Here is a 27,323-nt window from a genome sequence, read left to right as displayed (position 1 = left end):
TAATACTATTTTATGACAGAAATTTAGAACTCAGCAGAAAAATAGATCTCAAAATATTATACAAAGTAAATGTATATTCTTCTCTTTCATCTCCTGTGCCATGCTTTAGCCCACGTCCCACAAGGTCAATGATCTAACTGGAATCCCCACAGGTAGAAATTTTGGTGTGACAGAATGTCATGAAAATCAATATTGTTTTGTGTGGACCTACAGCCTGACTGAACATAAATCAATGGAAGTGTTCAAACCTTCGATCAATGATAAATTCTTATTTCCTATCACACTAGAGAGTTGAAAAGTAATACTTAAGCCAAGAATTACGAGGAACTCAATGTGTGATTTATCAATGTCTGTATATTTCGTAGATAAAATCTAAAGTAAATTTGAGTGTTGATGTATAAGAAATATAGCTGGTCAGGATTTATATATATTTCTTTGAGCTAAAATAGGTCAATTCGTACAGAAATAAATCTAGTAAATACAATTTCATATAATCTATATGATTTCATACTCTAAAATTTTCTAACTTTGATTTAGATGACATTCATTTATGTATACTATATTACTGCTATGAACAGATCAAATATTAAATCATTATTTGCACTGCTTTGTAGCATATATACTCTAAGATTAAACAAATTCAACATAGGATGGCAAATTTTAAATAGGAGATTGGGGAAAATAAAATGTATACTGATAATATTTGGATTAAGTTATACAAGAATGTTAATTTTTCTCAAAAAACATGAGGCATAATATGGATCCTAAAGTCTTGTTTTCTCTTACGTAGTTATTCAATTGGACATTATTACTGGTTTTTATTGAGAAGTACACAAGTATTCCAGATAATCAGAAAAAGCTGATGTTTCAATGAGCCTAAGTTTTTAAAACTATAGCCAAAGCAGTTTTTTCTCTTACTTTTCTTTAGTCTTCTTTCCACAACTTCTCCAAAATAAAAATCATATACTTGGACACAGAAGAAAAAAAAAAAAAGAAAAAAGAAAAAGCCTACACTCCTGCACAGTGATACACAGAGGTAAAGAAAAAAAAAAACAACAAAACAAAGAACAACAACATTACTTTCAACATTTTGAGATATCTTGGAGAAAAGATACATATTGCACTACAGAAAACTATTACCAAGGGTCCCAATTAGTACTAATTTTTTAGTTTTGCTTGTTCTCTCCTGAGAAGTAAGGAACTTTTCAATCAAAGGAAGCCAGATTCTACATATTTGAATCACTCACAAGTATTTTTCATTGTATACTTGATAAAATATTCAATAACTGAAATCTGTTTGCAATTTGAATGCATAGAATTTTATTTTGTTGGAATACTGCTTAAAATACTGTATTAAAATTGACATTTATTTTACATTTACAGCTTGTACAATGCTGTGCTAAGAAATATGCTCATCTACTGTCTCAAGTAATCTGTGCTGTTTAGCAGTAGAAGGAGAGAATGGAAGTATTCCACACTGGCTTAAGATTTGTTAAATCTAACATTTCTCAGTTGAAATAAAATATTGACCAAATAAAGTGTATCCTTCCTTGTCTTAATAGGAAAGGGACTCAAGTTACTGTCATATGTATGTAAAAGAACAAGAAACGTATGCTTTTGTCATATTCTAAAACACAGAGAAATGTCTGCCAACAACAATAAGAAATGGAATTTTACATATTCGATGTAAGAACTACTTTGTTTTGTTGCAGACTCTTCCTTTGTTCTTCATGTTCTTAATATGCATCTCTGTTGTACTTAATGAATAATAGCCATGGTGAACTTTTAAACAGAATAATATTCATTTTGAGGAAACAATAACAGATTATAGCATCACCTCCATCTAGGCTACCATGAGCTTCACTGGTATAGAAAAGTCAAGAGTTTATTTTTATGGCTGAAAGGCTAAAATGAATTAAAGTTTTTTATGACTCTGAGAAAGATAGGAACCATTTTTAAATCATTATAAATGATGAAAATAACATTTCCTTCAGTTACAAATACATGCATAAATATCTATCCAGATGCAAAAGAACAACATTTATTACAGTGTTGTTATTTGTTTAGATTCCTTTTTCTCACAATTTCTCTTTCAGAGGTTCTGGTTTTCATCCTTCCTAGTTTCAGTCAAGCACAGAAAACACATGAGCTAAACATGAATGTAAATTCACTACCATTTTTTAGGGCACATGGGTATAATTGATGCCTCAAAACAGTAACAACAAAGCCATGTGAGAATTGCTAATTGAAATCTGTTAGCCCAAATGAAAAAATATATATATATATCAAAAAATGATTTCCCTTGTTGGAAACATTAAAAAAAAAATCATTTTAAAATATAATAACTCAACTTTCTGTACTACTATTAAAGTAAAGTCAAGTTTATCCATAGGATTACTATTAACATAAATAGGCAAGTATTTCAGGAAAGATTTGCTGTGAACTCATTTCAGAGGGTTTAATACACAGATGAAATTATCTGTGGAATTATATTTTTGTACGGAACTTAGTAAGAGTGAACTTAAATGGCAAGAACACTTTATGATTAATAGTCTAAATAGACAGGGACAAATGCAGGAAATGCATATAACAGAATCATAGAATCATAGAATGGCCTGGGTCGAAGAGGACCACAACAATCAACTAGTTTCAAACCCTATGCCCTGGACAGGGTTGCCAAACACTAGACCAGGCTGCCCAGAGCCACATCCATGCACATTGAATGCCTCCAGGGATGGAGCATCCACAACCTCCTTGAGTAATCTGAGACCAGTGCATCATCACCCTCTGTGTGAAGAAATTCCTCCGAATATCTAACCAAAATCTCCCATCTTAGTTTAAAACCATTCCCCCTTGTACTATCAATATCCATCCATGTAAACAGTTGTTCCCCCTCCAGTATATGCTCCCTTCAAGTATTAGAAAGCCACAATGAGGTCTCCCTGAAGCATTCTCTTCTCCAAGCTAAACAAGCTCAGCTCAATCTTCCTTCACAGGAGAGGTGCTCCAGGCCTCTGATCATCTTAGTGGCCCTCTTCTGGACCTATTCCAAGAGCCCTGCTGGGAGCCTGGACACAGTATCCCAGATGGGGCCTCACAAGAGCTGAGTAGAACTGGGACAATCACCTCCCTCTCCCTGCTGGCCACCCCTTTCTTAAGGCAGCCCAGAATACAATTGGCCTTCCAGCCTGCAAGCCCACACTGCTGGCTTATGTCCAGCTTCTCATCCACCAGGACCCCCAAGCCCTTCTCTGCAGGGCTGATCTCAGGTTGTTCTTCCCCTAGTATATATAAATACCTGGGATTGCCCTGACCCAAGTGCAATACCTTGCACTTGGTCTTGTTGAACCTCATTAGGTTCTCATGGGCCCACTTCTCCAGCCTGTCCAGGTTTCCCTTCCCTCCAATGTATCAGCTACACCACTCAGATATATATGATAACTGTGTGATGGTTAGGCCAGTTAAGTTTTGAGTCTTTTTGAGTTAGTGTCTGTATTACACAATGCAAAATACTTGGCACAGTAGATAGCCATCTAGGAAGAAATTCAAGTAACAAAGGTATATGAAAACTTAAGTATACATTCATTTCCATAGATAAGCTTTCCACAGAAAATTTCATGCATTTCTGTACAACTCAAAGCCAAATTTCTTTTTTTTTTTTTTTTTTAATATTTCATTCATTCATTTTGATGAGTAAAACATCAGCAAAGTAAAATTATTTTAATAAACAACTCACAAATATTAGTTCTGACCACCCAAAACAAACAAACAAACAAACAAACCAAAAAAAACCCACAAAAGATATAAATGTTTCTCTTTGAATTTTTTTTTCTCCCCGCTTTCTCTGAAAAGGCTTAAGATGTTCTAGAGAGCAGCATGGATAAACTTACACTGCTGAAGTTAATAGGGTGACACAGAAAAAAAAAAAAAAAAAAAAAAAATTACAGCACCTGCTTATTTGACATTCAACATAACATTTTTAATGACATACACTAGGAACTTTCAATGCCTGCTGCTTACCTTCTTCAGGGAAAGAATTCCTTCCCGTGTTTCTTTGTCAGTGGATATGGAAAACACCCCAGCACCATCACCATTTATAATTGTGTACTTCATGTCAGCATTTGAGCCAGTGTCTGCATCATTTGCCTTGATTTTGCCAACTGCTGATCCAACCTGAGCTGATTCAGGAACATAGAGCTGATAATGTTCTGAGGGGAAAAAAAAAAAATAAACAAAAAACAGCTCGGACATTTTTTAGCCAAGTAAATTAAAGAACCATTATGTGTGTAATGCATGTCTATGAAAATGGGATAATACTTCATAGAGAAAGCTGACAAATAAACCTATGAACATACTTAGGTCCCCTAAAGATTCCAAATGGAAACTGTATCTTCCATAGGATAACTCAGCTCAAAATCCAAATGACTTAAAGCAGGATTTGTTTTTCTTTACAGCTCTTTTTGCTGCTTATCACATATCACAGAAATTAACTCTGAAGTTTACTTATAGAATTTTTACAGTATTTTTAAAAGTTTACCTTCTTTATAGTCAAAATATATACATCTTCAGCAATTTACCACACCATTATTGCCATAATTTACACACCATAATTTACCTTACCATTATTGCTTACCAGTATTGTCCCTTTGCATGCATTTTTCCCTTGGTATCCAAAGTAAAGGAAAATGAACATAATGGATACATAAATGAACTAGAGAATAGTGACTATAAAAGGCACCCATAATAACTTTCATTGTTTTTATGTTAGGTTAATCAATGGAAAATAAATTTTTTTGGATGATAATTTTCTTAACTGCCAGTATCATTTCGGCTTAAATTTTATGACAGGTACAAAGTTCCTATTGGGACACAAAGGTTCTACAAGGAGAAGGAAGTCATAAACAGGCACGATGCAATTATGTAAAACTCAATTTCCATCTGAAACTGGGCCAGTGAGATGGTTTAAAGACATTTTCTCCAATAATGTTAGTGATGTAACACAGCAGGGATGTTGAAACCATAGACTTTCAATAGAAGTTATGAACATACAAAAATCCCCTCCAAAGATGTCTCATTTATGACCCTATCAAGCATCTGCAGAGTTTATATCACATGTCAACCTCCAACACAGAAAAAAAATGGCAAAAAGTCAACTTTATTTACTATATATCTCCTGGAAACTCTAGAAATTCTTCTAACTTCTTAAAGCATTCTGCAATAGCAAATGCAATAGTGAAATGCTGAGGTGCAAGAGAGTGGATAAGAATATTCTAAATAATAAAGCTAACACACTGTTACAATTTGCTGGGTATAAACCAGCTAATATGACTGCAAATGTACCTCAGTAAGCATACAGAAATAGAAAGGCAAGTTTTAAAATGAATTCAGAGTTTCTATGATTCTATGACTATATGTGCATTATGGCAGAAAAACACTGACCAGTGAATTGAAGAAACTACAAATCTACAGAAGTTTCAACTGCAAAGGGAATGCATGTTATTGCTAAAATAACTTAAGGCACTGGTTAGAAAATAGGAGATTTTATTAAGAATTTCTCTAATTCGTTGCTCAATGGTTCTTAAACCTTATGATAGCCAACTGTTTTTGCAATACTGCTCTATAAGAATTAGTAATTAATGCTAATACACATAAAAAGTGGGAGAAAGATAGATGACTGCACAAAATGTTAGTCCAAAGAGAAAGAGAGGTTTACTCGGAAAATAAAGAGCACGTTAAACAAACAAACAAACAAAATCAAGTAATTCTCAAGGAAACAAGAAATGCCCAGCAAAATGAGTGAAAAAGTAAAACCTATCATGCCAATTAGAAAATGGCAACTCTGATGCAATGAAAAAAATTCTGCTCAATCATTGATTCAATTAAAATGCACAGCAGATTCTTTGACATGCCATTCTCTACTAATTTTGATATAAATGCACTGCATTAAATTCTACTGCAATGTTTCATACATATAGATGATATCAAGTGACATTTTCACATTGCTAGTTGCTTTATTTTGTACATAAAATAATAGTGATGAGATTCATTTTGGAATTTATTTATTGTTAAAAAAAAAAAAAAAGAGAAAACAAGAAATGCTGTCTTTTGACACTTTATCTCTGACTAATGCATGCCAAAAAAAAGAAGAGTGAGGCCATAAAGAATATATTACATAATCAAGACACTTCATCAAATGAAAGTGTTATGTCCCATATGATAGGGTGAACTAATTAGAGACTTCCAAATAGTTAAGTTAGTTCAAACATATCCACACGACACTACACTTTGCTTTATAATCACACCCCAAGTGTTAGCCATCTGTTTCAGAAAATCATGTTACTGATATCAAATTCAAACATTCTGAAATTCTAAGCCCTCAACGAGAATAAGTATCTGGAATCACTCACTCATTAGTTACCTGTCAGTATTTGTAGAATTGAAATGTTTTGGAAAAAAAAGATAACTAAAACAATTGCAAATTAAAACTGCTGCATTAAGAGGTCAGAAATGAGAATTTAACCATTGCCTCACATAGAGATCTTGAAAGTATGTAACACTGAAGTGAGCCATTCGATAATTACAAGCAATATTATCCAAAAATGACGCAGAAGAGGTTAGGATTTGGCAACATGAAGGTTAGATAAATAAATAAATAAATTTACACCAGAGGTGGAAATCAGAAATGTTCTTTCTAATCACTAAGTAATTGTAAACTTTATTATTGGAGAGTACGCGAATGAATCAGGCATAACAGAACATTTCCTTGGGCATGAACTCCATTCTGATAGGGCATTCAACACAAAAGGTTTGTGGAATGAGTATGATATGAATTCATGATTTGGTACCACAAACTATGAGTTTTTGTCATTTCCTAACATCTGACTGGGCACTAAAAGTTTTGATACTGTTCTGTATCAAAACTGTTTCATAAAACCTGCCTGTGTTGAACAGATTGTTCCCACAGTCCCAGCATCAGAGGCTTCCAGCGGCTTCTATAAGGAAGAAATTTCAAAGTCTTCAGGATGTTCTATGTTGCTTTAAGTGGTGGCTTGGCAGCTTATAGATCGTGATTCTGAAAAGGCTGATTTGGTTCTTAATTTTAATGTTAGCGCTCACTCAGATGCATTCACATGGCTCGTGAAATTAATGCTATTCTCCTTTTAATGTATTGTAAAGAATAGTAATATGAGAACATAAAGCTTTATGCTAATTGAAACACTGTTCAAACACACATAAGAGATCTTATTTCTTTCAATAAACTATATGGGTTATCTGTCATTATAGTACAGAAACAACTTAAAAATTTGTATAATGATTTACTTCCCATTTCAGTTATCCTACAGGCAACCTATAATGCTGTGTTTTACTCCCAGAAAAACAATTTCTTTGTCTGAATCTCTTCAAAAAAGAAATATGACAGTATATACAGCAACTCAACAAGCAGATCATACACTGCATTTATTAATCTATTTTTCTTGATAAATTTGAATTACTTTTCTACCTTGTAACATTCTCTGGAACAGTAAGAATTACTTTCCTTAGTAAAGGAAGGGAGAGCAGATGCAATACTGGGCTGACAGAAAAATAAGTAAATATTTGACCTGATGCTATTTGTTTATCCAAGAGTACAGTTTGAATAAGGTTTATTGTTTGTTGGTAGTAGAGGCTCTTTTTTTTTTATTCCTGGTACTAGCACAGCCTGGATTGTACTCTCATTTGGGCTTAGACTCATGAAGAGCATGAAAATTAAGGTAGTTCTGAAGAGCATCCCTTAAAATTGTGCAGTCCTATTTCTATTTCTCTGCTCAGTAAACAAACGAGAACTCACTTAACTCTCCAAGCCATTACTGCCTCAAACATCAGAAGCCATATGGGATGAAAATGATTTCAGAGTACTTAATGGTTTTGTTTGATTTTGATATGTATGAGATATGCATTGAATAATCTATCTTGTACATAGAAATCCTCGTATATGATACCTAAGAAGCGAAATAAAAAGCATTACTAGATTCCATATACTACTGTTAGAAGTAAAGTTGTGGCATGTAGTTGACATTAAAGCTCACTATATTGAACATATATTGTCCATGAATATTTAACCAGGTTTAATGTAAACATACTTCTACCCCTTCTAGATTCCTTTTATATTTGAGGTCTATAGAAATGTGTTATTAAGTTTCACAAATTCTTGTTAAAGGAGAATTTTATAAAAACATTTAACTGAAATAGTTCTCTAGCTTTAAGAATATGGAAGAAGCAAAATATTTGTTAGCACCAGAACTATGACATGTGACTATAATGCAAATATGAACGATATCCAATTTTAACAGTTAATCTTAATTTTTAATAGCAAATCTTAAGATGTACATTCCCCATGAACCGTGTTGCCAGAATTTTACAGTAACCTGAAACACAGTCCTAACAGCATTCTTATCAAAAGAAAATCTTGCTACCTTTCTTTCATTCCGCAATTAACTAAAAATCTAATTTATGTAGATACCATTATGCTTTCAAAAATCCTTACTGAATTACCGTTTACCTCTTATCAGCACTAAAAGCTACAACCATTTTTTTGCAGAAAAATTACGATATTAACTATATGTCTAAATATTAACATAGCAAAAAAAGAGCTTAGATTTTCTCATGAGTCTACCAGTTAAATCTCTTTATGATGACTTAAATTACAAAACAGAATGAAAAAAAAAAAAGAAGCTACATTTGATTTCAAGCTGTTTCAAGCATAAAATAAAGCAATATAGGCAGCTGTATTTCTCTATCACCTACAAATACATGCTTTCCTCTATGAGGTGTGTAGAAACTACTTAATCTTTCAGTGAGAGATTAATAACGGTCTTCTAAAAGACTGTCATGCACACCAGGCTCAAACTACTTCAGTATACTACTTATACAAAGTGCTGTTTCTGAACCTGATTTTGCTTCACTTCTAGGAAAGAAGAATGTTCTTCTCTAAATATTAGAGCTGCAAATAAATAAATAAATAAATAAATAATCAAATAAAATGATTATCATTTAAATTTCTTTAATCAATGGGGCATGTTGGTAAAAATGTTGGTAATGTCAAGACTTGAAACTTTCTTGCCATGAAGATGATCCAAGGACTGGAGCACCTTTCCAGGAAGATAGGCTGAAGGAATAGGGCTTGTTCAGCCTGGAAAAGAAAGGGTTGTGGGGAGACCACACTGCAGCCTTCCAATATTTAAAGGGAGTTTATAAACATGAGAGAAATCAACTTTTTACACAGGTTGATAGTGACAGGACAAGGAAGAATGGTTTTAAACTAAGACCGGGGAGATTTATACTAGATGTCAGGGGGAAGTTTTTAACTGAGAGAGTGGTGAAGTGCTGGAACAGGTTGCCCTGAGAGGTACTGGGTGCCCTGTCCCTGGAGGTGTTTAAGGCCAGGTTGGATGGGACTTTGAGCAATCTAATCTAGTATTTGATCTAGTGGCTGGCAACCCTGCCTGTGGCAGAGGGGTTAGAACTTGATGATCCTTAAGGTCCCTTCCAGCCCAAGCCATTCTATGAATCTATGTGATAAAATGACATTTAAAAAAAAAGTGAGGTAAAACAAATTTTGCTTATACATATTTTCAGACTATTTTATACACTGCTATAAAACAACAAAGCTTCAACAATCAAGCTTTATAAAAACTCTTTTGTGAATTATATTTAAATTCTGCCTTATTCTAAAGAACAGAGTTAGATGTATGAAAGAAGAAAATCTTCAAATGGGGAATCAGGAAGTCATTTCCTTGTAAAATTGGACTCAAGACATAATGCTACAGATTTACTACACACTATCTGAACTGCAGTCATTAGCATTTGATGTACAAAACATGTCAGTGGAAGCATCTGCCAAGTGTGATGATCTCGATGCAATCAAAATGTATTCATCCTAAACAAAGCAAAACATGTCTAATCTACTCATCCTAAGCAAAACCAGAGAGAATTAACAAAAGTATACAGAAAATTCTTATGTAAATCAAGCTTGATACAACTGTGTCATCAGCAGACGAACATTTATTAACAGATTACTGAAGTATATTTATGACTATGAAATTCGTGCCTTGAACTATCAGCCAAATAGATCCATCAAAGCTAAAACTGACAAGAACTGAGTGATGCTGATTACTGACAAGACCTTCCCATGCAGAGCACTGTCTGCCAGCTTCCATTATATAGCTAGTTCATGTATAACTAGACTCCCTAAAAAAAAGAAACATGTGGTGATAAAGGAAAATAAATAAGAATTGTACAAGATGCAATAAGTAGATGAAAAGCAACAGGCATTAAAGATTCAGTTCATGATTCTGATGAATTTACAATTCCTTGCCTACTTCCAACACATAGCACTGTGTTTTGCAAACAGAATTTTTCAGCTATGCATCTTATTTCAGAGATTATTATTACCATGTATTCACTTCTATTTCAGAACTGCAATCACACTGATCCATTTAAACAGAAAAGTTTCATAATCTTCTTCATAGTCTTTTTGGTACTTTGGAACACTGTAGCTTTCTCTTAGTAATTTCTTTGAAAGAAAATCAGCTATATTTTGAGTGAGTACAGAAAAAATACAGTAAATTCATATAAACAGATAGATCTATAATTTCTTTTTCAGGTTTCAATTAGTTTTTTTGAATAATTTATTTACAAAGGACGAATCTAGCTTATCCTATTCCATATGCATGAACTCCATCTACAGGGCCAGAAAGACAGACCTTTTAAATACATACAGTAAAGTGTGTTTCTAGATAAAACAAATAATAGAAGCACCAATCAGACATGCTTCCTAGCTTGTACTGATACACAGTACTCATACAGTTACAGTCAGATTCACAACTCACATGTATGGCAATGGAGAAAAAGAAAGCTAACCAAAAGAGAATCTGGTTTAGCTTAGTCTCAGCCTGTCCCAAGATATATATACTTGATATATGTAGTTTTCGTTAGTACTTCCCTTGAATTCAGTTCTGAATGTGACAAACCTTAGTAAGAATCATTTAGCATTCCATCTAATAAGGAAATTGAAGAGAAATTTAGCTGAAAAGCATGGCATACAAATAGAGGAGAAGAAAAATAAACAGTGAAGTTGTTTTTATTATGTAATATTCATGTATTACTGCAATATTTCATGACAGTAAGATGGGCTGAGTTTAGATCATTTGCTTTGATTCATTATTACTAACATACAGCTACCATTCTTTTGCAATGGCTTTCAATTACACTTGTTCAAAAGAAGTGAAAAAGCAATGTTACTGTCAAAGTTGTGGTATACTAATTCTGTGCAAGGAAAGATAAATGCTGTAACCAATAATACTTGTTCCAGGATTAATATTTTCTGGTAAAAATGGTACATGTTAAAACACAGGGCTTTTACCATGCTTTACTAAACAATGATTTTCCATTAGAAATCAAATGATGCTTTGTATTTTTTGAAAATATTTTATGCAATTATTAGAGTCCCTTAAACTGCGTAGAATATAATATGAAGATTTTACATTTCCTCAATTTTCTAAAATACTAATACAAATTAAGAATTATACGTGCTGATGTACACTTTTGTGTCAGTCAGTCAGCTTGCTAAAAACTTCCACTCAAAATAAAAGGGACCAAACATAGGGATCCATTTCTTCCTGAATCTGCAGAAAAATTAAGACATTTTCTGTAGTTTAACTGCTTTACTGTATTTGATCAAAGATATGACTTTCCCTTTGTTTTTTCAAAAGTTTGGAATTATTAAATAGAGCACAGAGTGTATTGACAATTTTGTGAAACCTAAAACCAAACATACTTTATTAAAGGTTGTTTTTAAAACGCTTGTGTATCTGCATTTGTGAGGCACTAAAAAAACACTCTTTTCTACAATACTTTTAATGAGCCTTCTTATTGCTTGACCAGATTTTACATAATGTGTACTGCCAGGGAGCTTTGTTTTTCCCTGGAGCATTGTGATCTCTACTATTGTTTATAAATCTCCTCATTCAAATAGCTTATGTATTTCCCAGTGAATGTACCTATAGCTACTAGTCCATTATGTTCTACAAGGGCTCATGCAACGTCTGAGTCCAGATTACAAGATTCTTACTGGCCTTGAGCCAATCGGCAAAGGGAGTAGGTTTTGCTATGCAATTTCATTCCAGAAGAGTTTCAAATAAATTGTCAACTGAATTCTGAGTACTTACAGGGCTCCAGCTGTTGTGTCAGATCACTATACATAAAATGAGTTGGATAAAAGTGAGCTTCCTATTAGTGGTGTCATAGCTGGCAGTTGCTGAACGAGACTGTCTCTTTTTCTTCTGGTCATCTTGGCAGTGCATCCCCTAGCCATTTCGCCTTCAGTTCCCAGGACTTGGATCTGTGGTCCCCTGCCCCATTCACAGCATCAGGTTGAACCAGCCCATAAACCATCAACCCCCCCCTCTTTTTTTTGGGCCTGTGGGCCGGCTGTTCCCCTGTCACGAACACAGATAGATATAGAGATAACTCAGTGACAAGTGGTCACACAAAGATTTTCTAACAAAAGTACTCTGGCTAACACTTTTAAATACATAAATGTGAGTACATTCAGTTTGACACCAACACTGACAAATCATTTAACTAGGAGAAAGGCACACATCACTGCAGTTCAACAACTGTGAACAGCTTAGGTTCTGATTATAGTGCAAAAAGTGATCTTAGAAGTTTGCAAGAGTTTAGAGAAAGAAATAGAAGAAGAAAACTGATACATATGTATGGAAGCAGCCAAATGCAGATTTGAACTTTGAATGTGTTACTTTTTGTTGTTTTGAACAATGGAACAATATAATTCACCTGTGGGATCAAAATTATGTAGTTACTGCATTATGCACATTCTAAAAGGTGTGGAGAACAACCCACATGTGACATGAGTATTTACTTATCACCCATCTCTCTCTTACTCTGTTTAACTGAAATAAATCTTCATTGGTTTCAGTATTTCAGTTGTTTCATACCTGTGCTCCATATGAAAACATGAGAAAATTGAAAAAATATTAGAGAAACAATATTGGTGAAATCATACAATTCCTTAGTAGCTTTCTCCCCTTGAATTTGAATATTAATTGATTTCACTAACAGCTTCCTACTTCATTGACAATCAACACAATTTTCAAAACGAAATATATATTGAAATATACGTACTCTGAGGAAACCTGGGTGGATTGTCGTTGACATCAGTGAGTGTGATATTTACTGTTGTTGAGCCTGACAGCCCTCCAACCTGCCCAGCCATATCTTTGGCTTGAATGACAACGGAATAATGCTCTCTGGCTTCCCTGTCCATGTTATGCAAGGCAGTCCTGATGACTCCTGTGGTGGAAAGAAAACAAACAAAAGAAAGAAAAATGAGGATTAGCTTGTTCTAGCAAAGGGAAATGCTAAGCACAACTTTTCTTTTCAGGAAAGGTGGAAGAATAGAAGGTTTTTCTGGAAAGACAAAGCTTTTCTATAATCCAAATAAGCTGGGTTTAGACAATATTCATGGTTAAAAGCCAATTAGTTGCCTCCTGTGTATAAACAAATAATAAATAATGGATTATATACGGAGATGTTTGAGAGTGCTTCACTATTTCTTTTTAGAGCAAAAATGCCAGATGCTAGCCAGTCGACTTGCTTGAGACTACAAAACAAAACAAAACAAAACAAAACAACCCACAAAACCTACATAGGTTGCTCTGAAAGTAATGCCTCCTATTTATTTACATGGAAACAACAACAAAGAGCACAGTCACTCCATCTGACAGAGCAAATGCACAGCTATAAAACACTGTTTTCAAAGACAGTTATCACTAGCAATGCATTTTTGCCAGCAATGAACAAGAGCCTGGATGATGCACTGATAAAAGTCTGCTTGAGCAGAGGTGACCTACTGTTGTCACTGCTGAAATGCACCAACTTGTGCCATGGTGTCAACATAATAAAACAGCAGTCATTACAGAGCCACAGAATGGCCAGGGTTGGAAGGGACCTCAAGGATCACGAATCTCCAACCCCTCTGACACATGCAGGGCCATTACTTTCAGAGCAGACCTCAACAACTATATTAGTAAATTAATAAATAATGAATCCAGCATTGCTAAAATGCACTATCTCAGTTACTGTTTAAATATCTACTTAACAGAACTATTAATGAAAATTCATACCTAAGTGGAGAAGACATAGATTACCTTTTTTTTTTAATAAAAGTTGATTTCAGAATAAGGCTGCTTATCTTTTAAAACTACCCCAAATATGTACTTCCTTATTTACACTTATAAATCATGCACGCTTTTCTTCATAAGTGTATGAGAAGTGAAGGATGAGCTTTTACTATTTCCACTACTCTACAGAGCAGAGAGAAAACTAAAACCTAGTAAGACGAACATTCTATTTATCTTTATGCATCACAACCAGGAATTTATCTTAACATTTAGTCAATCATACACGCAGAAGGAAAGATTACTATAAAGGAATAACAGTCAACTGTGTGAGTTCAGTTCCAGTGTTGGCATATCTTTCATTCATGAGGATGTCTGTAAATGGTAATTTATTTGATCACAGGCTGACAGAAAGTTCATGGAGTTCTGTAAATGGAAATGTCAAGTGCTGCAATAGAGAAGAAATAAGACCAGGCACAACCAGTCCATGCTATGGACAGATGAGATGGAAAGATAATTCCATTGGTGAAAATGCAATTGAAGAAAGAAAAGACAGTTGTAAGAAACTTCAGGTTCTGAAGTACACAGTAGCGGCTGATTACTTAAAATTTCCCAAAGGTATCAGTATCAGGAAGTGCTATGGTTTAACCTGGCAGCAGCTCAGCACCAGTTTTTGCTCCCTCCTCCCTGCTAGAGGAATAGGGGAAGAGAAATGGAAAATAAAAATAAAGTATAACTAATGGGTTGAGATAAAAAAAAAAACTATTTACTAAGACAGAAAAGGAAGAGAAAAGGTAAAAAAAAAATACTAATGATAATAGTGTATATATATATATTAAAAAAAAAAAAAAAAAAAAAAAGCACAATGCAACTGCTCACTATCTGCCTAATAATGCCCAGCCTGTCCCCAAACAGAAGCTGCTCCCCTGGCCAACTCCCCTCATGTTACAGTTTTCTCACTTCCACAGGCCTTCTAAATTCAAATACAGCCTGAATCTTTGTCTCATATTTGTTAGGCACTACTGCTACCTTGTTAGCTGGCTACTTCTCAGATGTATTTCCAATATTTATTCATCTTTATTAAAAAAGGAAAGCAAGAATAAAAAAGTAAGATGTATAAATCGTTACAAAAACTCTGCCATACTGTTTTGGATATTAAGGAAGAGTTATATTAAGGAAGAGACAGTTAGGTAAAAACTGTATACATCATGTGGAAGTTCAGACCTTGGAGCAGAGTTGCAGATGCAGCTCTGGATCACTGGACTGCTAAGTCTAGTCATACCAATTTCCATCTTAAATTATGTGAGATCTGTTTTCCCACACGGAAGGCTACTCCTGAACACACTTTTTCTTCAAACTTGTCTGAATTTATGCACCTCTAAATCATAGTCATTTTTGTTGTTTTATTTTTTCCCCTGATAATTTATAGTCTTGAACTGTACAATTTGAGTTTATTTTTCTTGATCATTAATGACCAGATACTTGCTTGTATTTCAGTTCAGACTTCATAACCACAATTATCAATTACAGCTTAAATTTTCATTTTATTTTCCAGATTAGACACATGGGTGGTTTACCTAAGACAGAGTTGCTCAGGACTTTCTCCTCCAATGATATTTCTAAATTAATGAGACTGGAGTTACTGTGCTCTTATAATCAGCTCTGCTACAAGGTGTTCCATTATGTTCTTCTTGCTCTTCACCTCTGAGACATAAACTTCTTCCTCTTTACTCACAATTCCTCACAGCTATATTCTTTATTATTTAACTGTACTCTTAACTGACAATGTGATGCGCTTGAAGTAACTTAACTTATTGCTTATATGTAAGAACTCACTTTAGATTCAGTAACCAACGTACAATTTTAGTCAGCTTTCTCTTACAGCCTATTCCTGGAAGGTGTGTGAATGGAACCTTCCCAGAATAAATGATGGTTCATTTTAACATTCTTAGCTCAGAGGTTTTCAACCTAGTGGAAAACAAAACAAAACAAAACAAAAACCCACTTTTGCTTTAGTGACAATCTAATTTGTTATGGGCTAGTTAGTTTTTTGTATGGAAATTATCCATCCTGCTGTTGTATCCTGCTAATCAGTAGAGATTTTCTGAATGGCCAGTAGGTTTTACCAGATCTCTCATACTCTAGTTTCTTATTTGTGTGCCTTGTCATAAACACAACCACTAAACTGATTTTGTAACTTTTAGTAATTGCTGAGGAAAGAGAACTGCTATAGATGGCAATTTCATTAGTATTACTTTTATATTTTGAACAAAAATACCTATTTTTATACCTGTGTTGCTTTAGGATGCGTAGTTAACTTTTTTATTTTAACTTAATGTTCTGAATATATTATATATACTAACATACATTTCAGAATCTAGTACTATTCTACCTTGAAAGAACTTGACATATCCCTTTTGTGAGAATGAAGGAGGACTTTTATGGCTTTTGACTTTCAATTTATTATTAGTGGTTGAAACCTCTTAATTAGTAACAGCCTGAATTTAGAAAATAAAAGAAACTTCCGCCAAAGCCTCCCAAATTAAGGGACTGGAAGAGAACTTCACTGACTGAGCAGAAAACATACCAATTTATGTGGCAATTGCAAGGATGCCAAATGAAATCATAGCATCTTCCACTGTTTTCATAATGAAAAACATAATCAAATGAATTAAATTAAGAATATTGCTGCCTGCCAACAAGCAGAGAAGCAACACAGATCTGCCACATAAAATTGCTGCAAATCAAAGGAATATATATTACAGAAATACCATGGCAACTGGACACCCTATTTGAGCAGGAAGCTGTCATTCTTTCTCTTGTCAATAGTTAAAGCATATTATATAGCTTACAAATTTGTCAATTCTGTTCAATTAAAATTGTTCATACTTTCTGAAAAAAGTAAATTTTTTTCTCAGCATCTTGTAATCTGGTTGAATTAGGACACTACCACTAGGGATGTCTCTCCACTGAAATGATGTACATGTTCTATTGACTTCGGAGCATAGATAGTTCCAAATTACTGCCCTTTGGAAAGGTATCTATTGGATTTAGCAGTACTGGATTGCTGGTTTATTCCACTCTGACTGTAGTTATTCCTGTAAACATTAACTCTTCCCTTTGGCTCAAAAACCTGCATTAAAATTATCAGCTAATACAGCATTGAAATAAAACCAATATTCTGGTGCAAATCTTAGTATCTAATAACATGAAAGATCAACCTGCTGCACTGACATTTCTATTCTGCTTTCATACTCAAATTCTTTCATCAAATCTAAGCCTGGTGTGACTCTACATGGCTATAAAGATTAGGGTGTCCTTTATTTTTTTTTTGTTGAATAGCTAAAACACAGGTCTCTATGTCTGAGGACCTCTACACAGTAAAACTTGAGTTTTTAGCACAACTCCAATGGTAGCTGGTAGGTTGTCTGGCAGTAACTTGAACTATGGTGTATAATTTTTTTTTCTGTGTTTCTGTTTCTAACAGAGTTAATCATGATGAGTAAAATGGGTCTATATTGTAGATCAGTGAAGCTAGAAATGATTTTAATACAAAAATGAAGATGGAACAGAATAAGATGCTTCTACCATAATAATGAAACAGTAAAATATCGAGTCATTAGATTTAGTTGGGCACAATATGACATGCAGCATCAATTCTGTAAATATTTCCCAGTTAAAAGGAACATCTTACAACCATCTACACACACACACACACACACACACAAAACAAACAAACAAACAAACAAAAAAAAAAACATGAGCTGAACTATAAGAGTGCAGATGACCTTGATTTTCCAAAAATATTTTCAGATTCTCTAAGACAAAACAAATCAGTAGTGGGGAAGTCATGCAGTCACCACCTGGCAGTCCATAGGATGGGCTGCAAAGTCACTGGATGCCACAAAATTGTCCAAAGTTCCTAATATCTAGTTTAAATTGACCCTCTGCCCATTTAGAGCCATTTCCTTCATTCTATCACTACATGCCCTAATAAAAAGTCCCTCCTCAGCCTTCCTGTAGGCCCCTTCAGGTACTGGAAGGCCATTTAAAGTCTCCTCAGAGCCTTCTCTTCTCCAGACTGAAGAGCCCCATCTCTATCAGCCTGTCCCCATAGAGGAGGTGCTCCAGCCCTCTGATCATCTTCATGGCCCTCCTCTGGACCTGCTCCAACAACTCCATGTCCTTCTTGTGTTGGGGGCTCCAGAACTGGATGTAGCACTGCAGGTGGTGTCTCTTTAGATTACCATCAACTCATTGCACCAAAGTAGATATAAATTTTGTAATTAGCCAAAACTTTGCAATTCAGATGCTTCTTAAGCAATATTTCTGGGAAAGTAATCTAAGCATACCTTATGTTTTAATATAATTTATACAACTTGCTACATTCACTGTCAAAATATATTCCTCCAAATAACTGATACTCAAATATAATGGTAAATTATTTATCTAATAGATTCCCTATGTTAAAAGGCATATGGTACCACAAGATCTCCCATAGAACTCAGACCATTAACAGAACTAGCACTGTACTGAAAACTAGCAGCTAAAGCACATCCTACTAAAAGCATGTAATTTTAAACTGAAGTGATCAAGAAGTACAAGATATTACCTATTTTCTCAACTGAATATTCCGATTCTTAATCATGAAGTCAAAAGTCTACCCTTTATTTATTTATTTATTAATTTAGGTTAATAGTGTAATGATAATTCATTTTGAATTGCTTTATTCTTATTTTATGATGTAGTTCTCCTGGATATATTTCTACTTTCCTCACTTCTACTATAAATCCCACATCCCTAATTGTAGGACTTTGCATTTATTGAATTGAGTAGCACAGTCTATCAAGTAATCAGGTTATTCCACCAGGATGTGCTGTTTTCATCTGTGTTCAATATTCTGTCCATTTTCTATCACCCAAAACTTTTATCAGTAAAACTTTCATACTTACTTCTAAACCATAAAGAAGTTGAATAGATTTGTTCTTACACCAATCCTTTAAACCTCTTTCTTTCTAGATGATCCAGCCTTGATGACAACTTTTTGCCACCTCCCAGGCACAGCTCAAATCCAGTTAATGTGTGCTTTGTTGCTACTACTCATTGCTATGTATTTTATTAGAATGCCGTGTCACTCATCATTTCATGAAACAGTGTAATTGGGTTTAACTTGGTCTTTTTAGAGAAAGCATACTGAAAGGCATTACTGCAATTTTTAACAAGCTAAATACTTTCTCAACTATTTCATTTTAATTTATTTTGCATAAATTTTCCAGCCTAGTGTTACAGATTTTCTTTAGCTGGTCCTTTCAGAAAATTTGTACATATTTACATTCTGAAAATGTTCTGGTATTTCTCTAGTAATACAGTAGTTAAAGTGAGGATTGTCATGATCAAAACTGCATTAGCAAGGTATTCAAGTAGTTAAGAATTTGTCTGAGACTGTTTCTTAGGAAATACTTTTCCCCAAGCAGATGTGACACAGCATTCTTCATACCTACTATTAAGACTATATGGTGTGATAAGCAAATAATTGCTTCTTTCCAATACTGCATAGATCTAATTCCTGTAGCATTCTTACAATTTTCTACATCTTCATCCATTTTTGTTCATGTTCTTATGTTCCATTTTTTCTCCTCCCTTCTTTCTTGAAAAATTCTACTAAACCTATTTAAACTGTCATCTTGTCTTTCATGGATTTTTAGTTTCCAATGTCTTTAGCTTTCTTTATGTTATCTACTTGGTAATGTATAATTGCCACATAGATGTTCTGAAAATAATGCCTCCTATTTATTTCCATGGAAACTAAAATGAAGAGCCCAATAACTCCATCTGACAGAGCAAATTCTCAGCTACAAAACTCTGTTTTCCAACACAGTCATCACCACTAGCTATGCATGTTTACCAACAATGAACAATAAAATAGAAGGCATCAGTTCTGGAGCAGCTGTCTTATATGAGGATAAATCAGTGATTTTGCACTGACGAATATCTTTTCCTTGGGACTGAATTCTTTCATTGCTCTGAAGAAATATACGGTTAGAAGCAAACAGGTCTCAATGATTATTTCTCCAGCCTCAATAATATAGCAATCAAATTTTGATGTGTTCCTGTTAAAGTACTATGGTCATGCCTTACGTAAAGCACCCCAAAGCAAGGCTAATGTTCCTGCTTCTGAAAATGAAGTTTTGGATTTTTGGATTTTTTGACAATTCAGTTAAAAATGTATTAAAAACCAAAGATGAAACAGTACTCTACAGGGGAAAAAAAAAAAAAAAAAAAAAAGATAAAAAAAAGTAAAAAACAAAAAGTTAAAAAAAAAGTTAAAAAAAAAAATAAATAAGGAGATGTTTGCTGAAAGCCCTTAACTAGTGAATACTGACTGTGTAATGGAATACTTACATTATTATGCTCAAGATAACTATGTATCTATACAAATATATCTAGATACAGATATACAAAACTAACAGATTAATGTTGTTTACTTATTGAAACTTTCTCCATTACAGATTACTTGTCACGTAGACAAATATAAGGATCAAGCAAATGATGTGCACATGAACATAGGAAAGAGGCAAAAAACACCGGGAAGAGGGAAATTATTCATTAAGGGTGATTTCTTCACAATGTGAACTTGGGGTTGCATTTAATCCTTAAACGACATTATGACACTTGAGAAGAACAAAACAATTAAGTAGAAAGGGGATGCTTCAGTAACCCCTGAACGCAGCAGATGGGAATTAAGTACCAGAATCCTCTGAAAGAAAATCCCATTTGACAAGAAAGAGCTTAGAACTATTTGAAGACTGGTTGCTTATATTCACCAGCTTTGAAATATCCTTCTCTTAAAACAGAAATAGTGTTTACTACTAGTATCAAACACTGCTTCTTGTAATGTCATATGCCTACATATCCATCTACATGAAAATCTTTTTAATTTGTAGTTTGAATGAAATGACAAAATAACAGAGAGCTCAAGGTTAAAGTCACTAACATTTCACTCATAATCCACAGCTCCTCCATAATAGAAAGGAAAATTGATGGAATCACAGACATTACTTTGCATTTCTCATCTATTATTATTATTAAATTAGACTTTTATGCAAATTTAACTTTTTGTCCTTAATAAGCACATGAAAACGTATCTAAATAATTTGAGATAATTAATATAGTTGCCCATGATGTTGAATAACATTGTGTTTTCTTTTCAAGCAAGTCACCTTGATAAAGAGAGACAAGAAGACAGTGATTATTAGCCTGACAAAAAAGCCTTCAAATAAGGTCAAAATAGTGTCCAGCTAATTAAAACCTGAATGCAGCCACACAATCGTGGAAAGATTCCACATTTGAACAAATTTCATATGCTGACCAGTTTAATTATAATTGACAGACAGTGTCTAGACTTATAATTCAACTCATCTTCTAGTAAGAAAGTTTGCTTAGCCAATAGACCAAACTTTTACATGGTTGTGCTTTTTTCTACCCATGACAACATACCCATGAATGTGCCACTTAACCTCAGTGCATCACTGACCTGTATGTAACACGTTAAGACCTCATAGCAATATAGCTGAATTTATATGTAATTGGCATAAGGTACTTAGATTTCAACCTTAGTCATCATTTAAGTATGCTTATTTATAAATTTCAAGGCAAATAAAATACAGTGAGACTGATGTCAATATGGAAATGCAAAATGTTTTTCATGTATAACCTAGGTACTTGAATAACAATGAAACTAATACTACAATGTGTTGTGATTGTGGCCATGCAAGCTAATGACTACTCAAAGTAAAACCATCAAATTTAACCATCATTAAAATACAATCAGCAAAAATTCTTTAGAAATGGTTTAGTAGCAAATTTAGTACAACTGAATGTAACTATCTATACATTTATAAGTACGTATGTATGTATAGGTGAAAATTATTACATATAAGATTAATAGATTTGCTTGAAGAAAAAATCTTAGAAACAAAATTTTATTGTTCTATTTTCTAGAAAAAAAAAAAAACTTTCAACTGAAACTATATATTTCATATATACATATATATATATATTAATGTTTCATATATATATGTATGTATATATAAGTTCAGTGAAAGCTTAGTTCTTATAACAAAATTTCAATCTAGTGAAAAAAACAGTTTAAACTCCACATAGAAGAAGAGACGTTTAAGAAATTTAATCTGCGTAAACAGAATGCTGACTTAAGAACAACAGTTGTTCAAAATAGATATTTTTGAATGCTGAAAATGTGTAAACACAGCACATTTTTCACAACTTTCTTTTGCACATGGAAAATATAATGATTCTATATGTAGAAAATTTAAAGTTATTCTATATTAAAACTTCTGATATATGTTCCCATAAATGTTTCCTGTCTTAGACCTAACACACACAAAACCTTTGTCTATTAGGTGACACAAAAGGTAGTTATTTACTTCTGCTGAGATTCAGCTGGGATGCATTGATCTGAGAGTTAGATATTGATTTGGTCAGAGTAAAGATAAATCTCTACCTAGAGGCACAATAAATCAAATAGTTGGCTGAGAACAGAAGTTTGTGTTGTTCCATTGCTATGGGTGCACTGCTATCAAAAAAATAACTACTGAATTAGAGAAGTATTATAGTACATTGAAAAGAAACACCCTTACACTAAAGTAAACTGAAAAAGCATCAAAATAGTCACACAAAACATAAAATATGATTGCTCCATGACAACACACAGTTTTAAAAAGTTGTTTCACTTTTTGATTGGTCTGAACACATTATTCTGCAAGGTGAAGGCCCTCTGCCTGAATATTAGTATGGAAAACACTTTTATGTTGAAACTGAAGCTTGATTGCATTTGAAATGATTCTGCATTCAGATAAAGCACAAATATGAAAATACAAAAGCCTTCCCTTAAAAATTCTTACTGAATACTAATACTTCTGGGAATAACTCCATATGTATTTAGTTTTCAGCCCTGGGAAAGCCAGGACCCCATTTACAATGAAGAAAGCAACTTTATTAACAAAGTCACAAGCACCACAATTTTATGCAGACTTCTACGAGGACTGCTAGAAAATAAATAAATACAAATTAAAAAAAGAATAATAATAATTGAAAGATCATCTTTCGTTTCCTCTTCCTACCTGCCATTTTCATCTACAGTCACTGAAAATTGTAATAGCCTTCACATTATACCTCCAAGTTTCCATTATTTCTTTGATAAGACAATAAAACCTTAAAAATTAATTTACTTGATCAATCAGCAAACAGTTACATAAACTGCACTGATCTACACAACCTCTTCAGATGAACACAATATATATATGGTTGCATAACAAATGCATAAACATGTCTTTTAAAGCTCAGTGTAGATAAATTAAAATGCACAAATTCAATTAAAGATTAAGTAAGCCTGAGTAATTGGTATGTCTCTTTTAAGTGTTTCATATTTTTGTACAGTTTGATTGTTCTTTGCAGCTTAACACATTACAATGTTTCAAACATGCACTGAATCAACATTAGCTGTCTAAATATTTGACAAAATGTAATCTTGACCAAAGATGAAGGTGTGACATTCAAATTTTTTAGAGACAGAAATATTTGGGAAGATGTGAAAAAAATGACATAACAACTGGTGCAAATTTCCACTGACCTTCTGAAAATAAAATTTTCCTAGGATTGATACCTTGAATGAGTTTATTTGTCTCCATAATTTATTTGTGGTCTATACAGGGAAGAAAACAGATCAGTGTTACAATTAGAGCTTTTTTCCTTCTCTAGAATTACATGCTGTGCAAATGTTTACCTCATGCAAGCCCGGAATGAACAAAAAGGGGGATGTTAATACTATCTAACTGTCCCTTTCACAAGAAATGATTTCCTAAAATTTTATCTGTTTTCTCTATTTCTTGTTAAAGAATCCACTGTACAGTAATATAGAGAAAAGATAATAGGATTAAATTGATTGACCATTTGGTATGAAGTCAATGATTGCTTACTAATGTGTGTTCTAAGTAGTGATGGGAATTAATATGACATAATAAAATGGAGATTCAGAGAAGAATTTCAGTTTTCACTCCATATTTTATTTACTATATTATTTTAATTAAAAGAAACTTAGAAATGTATTATTTTCCTGGTGTTCTCTTTGTGTATGCTTCAGAGGAAGACTTCCTCTAAACTTCACCTACAATAGTAAGCACTGCTCCTTATATGTTATATAGAATATAACCCGAGACAATATAAAACAGCATGTCTAAAGCAATTTAAATGTACCTACAAATATGATAACTGGTATGTAAATAGATGTTTTTAAAAAAGCATTTCAGCTCATGTACCAAGTTAGAACCTATAAAAATCAATGGGATCAGGTCAGCCATAGTAAATCCTAATTCAACTAGACAGGAGCTTTCCTTGTGCAGAAAATGCAGCAATTATGGTTTGCCATGTTTGGAACAGTAAAGTGTTTTTCTTGTCCACTCTTCTTAAGATCTTAAAGTACATATATATAATGAAGATGAGCAGGAGCTCACATTGTTGATCTCAATCTGGTGTAAATCCAGGCACTTCAAATAAAGATAATGAAGCTGCAACGATTTACATCAATAAATAATCTTAGCTTTTATTTTTAGTTGAAAAAGCTTCTTATCATTAGGGCTAAGTTGTCAATACAGTACTCTAGATGATGAATTCTCACTCTTCAGCTATTAATAGCAAGAGGAGCTCATGTTAGCGAAGGCTGCCTTTATGAGAAAGCTCCTGAAAATATGGCAAAAAATGGCAATTTTTCTTATACCGTTATGTTCATACCATTATGTTTTCTGCATGCCTATTTGGGCCATTATTTTCCTCTTAGGCAATCCAATTAATTTCTCTATCCTTCTACTCACAATCATATATTTTCTTTCATGTTTATGTTTTAGGCTGTACTGAATTTTTTGTGTTATCAGAGAGAAAACAGTTCATCTGTGAGACGTGATATCTGCTACAGACACAAAGTGGTTCCTGAATACACAATGTGCAATAACTATCAAAACATATTTATAAAAACAATGTATTTCTGTTGATGAAGTGCATCTTTTGAGAAAAGCTGTAAGTAAACCAACACTGGGAATGTAACTAGAAGAAAGCTCAAGTGCTATAAATTATCCTGAACACAGGAAATTAAAAAGGTTTATTAAGTGGGGAAACATCTATGAAGTAGAATTTATTTCCTGGATGTAGTATATTTATTTGCAGCAAAGTTAGTCACTGTAACATTGAGGAAAGTGAAAATTCAAATGGGCCATATGTATTTTAAGTATGTTAGATTTAAATACATGACATCTATAGATTGCTGCATCAGAAGAGTTCTGCTGGCTGTGTTAGAAAATGTAACTTCCAACATATAATAGTCCAGAAAACGGCAATGGTGCATAGTAGCTGCTTCAGAACTAGTAGAGGTTGATAATTTAGGTCCACAATATCTCTTAGTTTTGATCAAGACTAATAGTACACTTGTAAAAACCACTTTTACCGAGGAAGATTTCCCTATACGTAGGACAATTGTCAGCTTGACCTCAGAGAACACAGTATCCTAATAAATCCTTTTTAATACTTTTGAAACTTAGTAAGAAGTAATATTCTGAATGTTAAAGTCTGAACAATAAAACTTGAAACATATTTTGACATGCATAAAACTTTTGCACTGTGATCCATTACCGTTATACAATATCACTTAGATTGTTTATGAACTGTGTTGCAAAAACCATTTATAAAAAGATTGGAGAACAGACTTTTATAACCCTTTCTAGAAGATATCATTTATCAAATGGAAAATGGCACACAAATCCTCAGAATCTTAAGAAAATTTAATGGGATACACATATATAGTTTGCAAAGGACACAGCTATATCACTCTGCTTTGAATGAATTAATATATTTTTCAAGAACAATTTTCTAAAAGCTGTCTGCAAGCATTAGATCTTTTATTTTTGGTCTCCCACTCTGAACAAAAAAGCAAATCCTAGCAAAATAGTTTTCCTTACACAATAGCAAGACAATGTAGATGAAACCAGTAATTTTCAACCATAAATGTCTGAAAACAGTCATTTAAAAACATGGCCTCAAAATAAGTGTGCCCACTTATATCTGAGAAACTATACCTAACACTAGGCAATGATATTTCAAAATATTGATTTCACCATTAGTTCCCTGTATCTAAAAGATCGACTTTCAACAGAATACAAGGCACAGGTTTAAAGGTACCGTTTTACTGCATAAGGTAGGGAAAATTATTATCTTTGATAAACATTACTTTAGAAAATGGAATAACTGGAAATTCCATCATTTATTATGCCATAGCTTGGATGATGCTAACAATTAGTACCATCTGAACCTCTTATCAACTATATTTACAGTGTGTGATGGCATGATTAATATTACATAAATAGTTAGAATATACTTACTACCATAGTCCAAGCAGTCCAATGGTGGCCATCTTCTCACTTAATATCATGTGAAAATCATTAACTGGGACTATTCCAATCCTGGGAACTGACAGTGTGCCCACAACACACAGTCCTGTGCAGAGCACTAGATAAACAGACTACAGTCCACCCAGTTCCACAAAATTGTCCCTGGAAACTTTTTTAAGAACTATTTCAAGCAAAGAATAGAAGAGTTTTTAGCTGTCCACACAGTCCCACACAAATACTACAACATTGTGAATTCTCCTGCAAATATGAAATTTTCACTTTCTATTGTAAGGCTCCCGTTATTATAATGGCATATAAAAAGAGTGACTTGACAAATCTGGGCATTTCTCATTAAATCCATATTCAGAAATGGTACAAAGAGCATCTTAATAATTAGAGATCTGTTTACTTTGTGTAATATTTAAAGGGACACAAGTAGAAAACAGTGAGACAATACATGGAGAACTGAAATTCATCTCAAACTTCAAAGAGTTTAGATTTTTCTCTATTTGCATGCCATATTCCAGACCTTTATTTTATTCCTTTCACATACAGTGATCAACAAATTAGAGCCCTGGGTCTCCACACTGTAATATAGAGGACTTAAATATGAAGTAGAAGAACATTCCCTAATTATCCCATGGAAACATGGACGTCAGTTTCCCTCAAAAAAGTCAAGTCATTCTATTTGCAA

General features: G+C 33.5%; 1 protein-coding gene across 6 annotated transcripts in view; it reads right to left on the bottom strand.

The window, feature by feature from the left end:
- Positions 1–27,323, bottom strand: part of CDH18 (cadherin 18) — a 237,469-nt gene that overhangs the window by 48,952 nt on the left and 161,194 nt on the right. For all 6 annotated transcript variants that reach the window (XM_090137067.1, XM_090137068.1, XM_090137066.1 and 3 more), the window contains exons 6-7: positions 13,183–13,350; positions 4,021–4,208 (exon numbers count right to left, since the gene is read on the bottom strand). In XM_090137067.1, the coding sequence (XP_089993193.1) occupies positions 4,021–4,208; positions 13,183–13,350 (356 nt within the window). The remainder of the gene's footprint in view (positions 1–4,020; positions 4,209–13,182; positions 13,351–27,323) is intronic.

Source organism: Phasianus colchicus, chromosome 3 (assembly GCF_987193195.1).
Source record: "Phasianus colchicus chromosome 3, bPhaCol1.hap1.1, whole genome shotgun sequence".
Classification (NCBI taxonomy): Eukaryota; Metazoa; Chordata; class Aves; order Galliformes; family Phasianidae; genus Phasianus; species Phasianus colchicus.
This window is presented reverse-complemented; position numbering and strand designations above follow the sequence as displayed.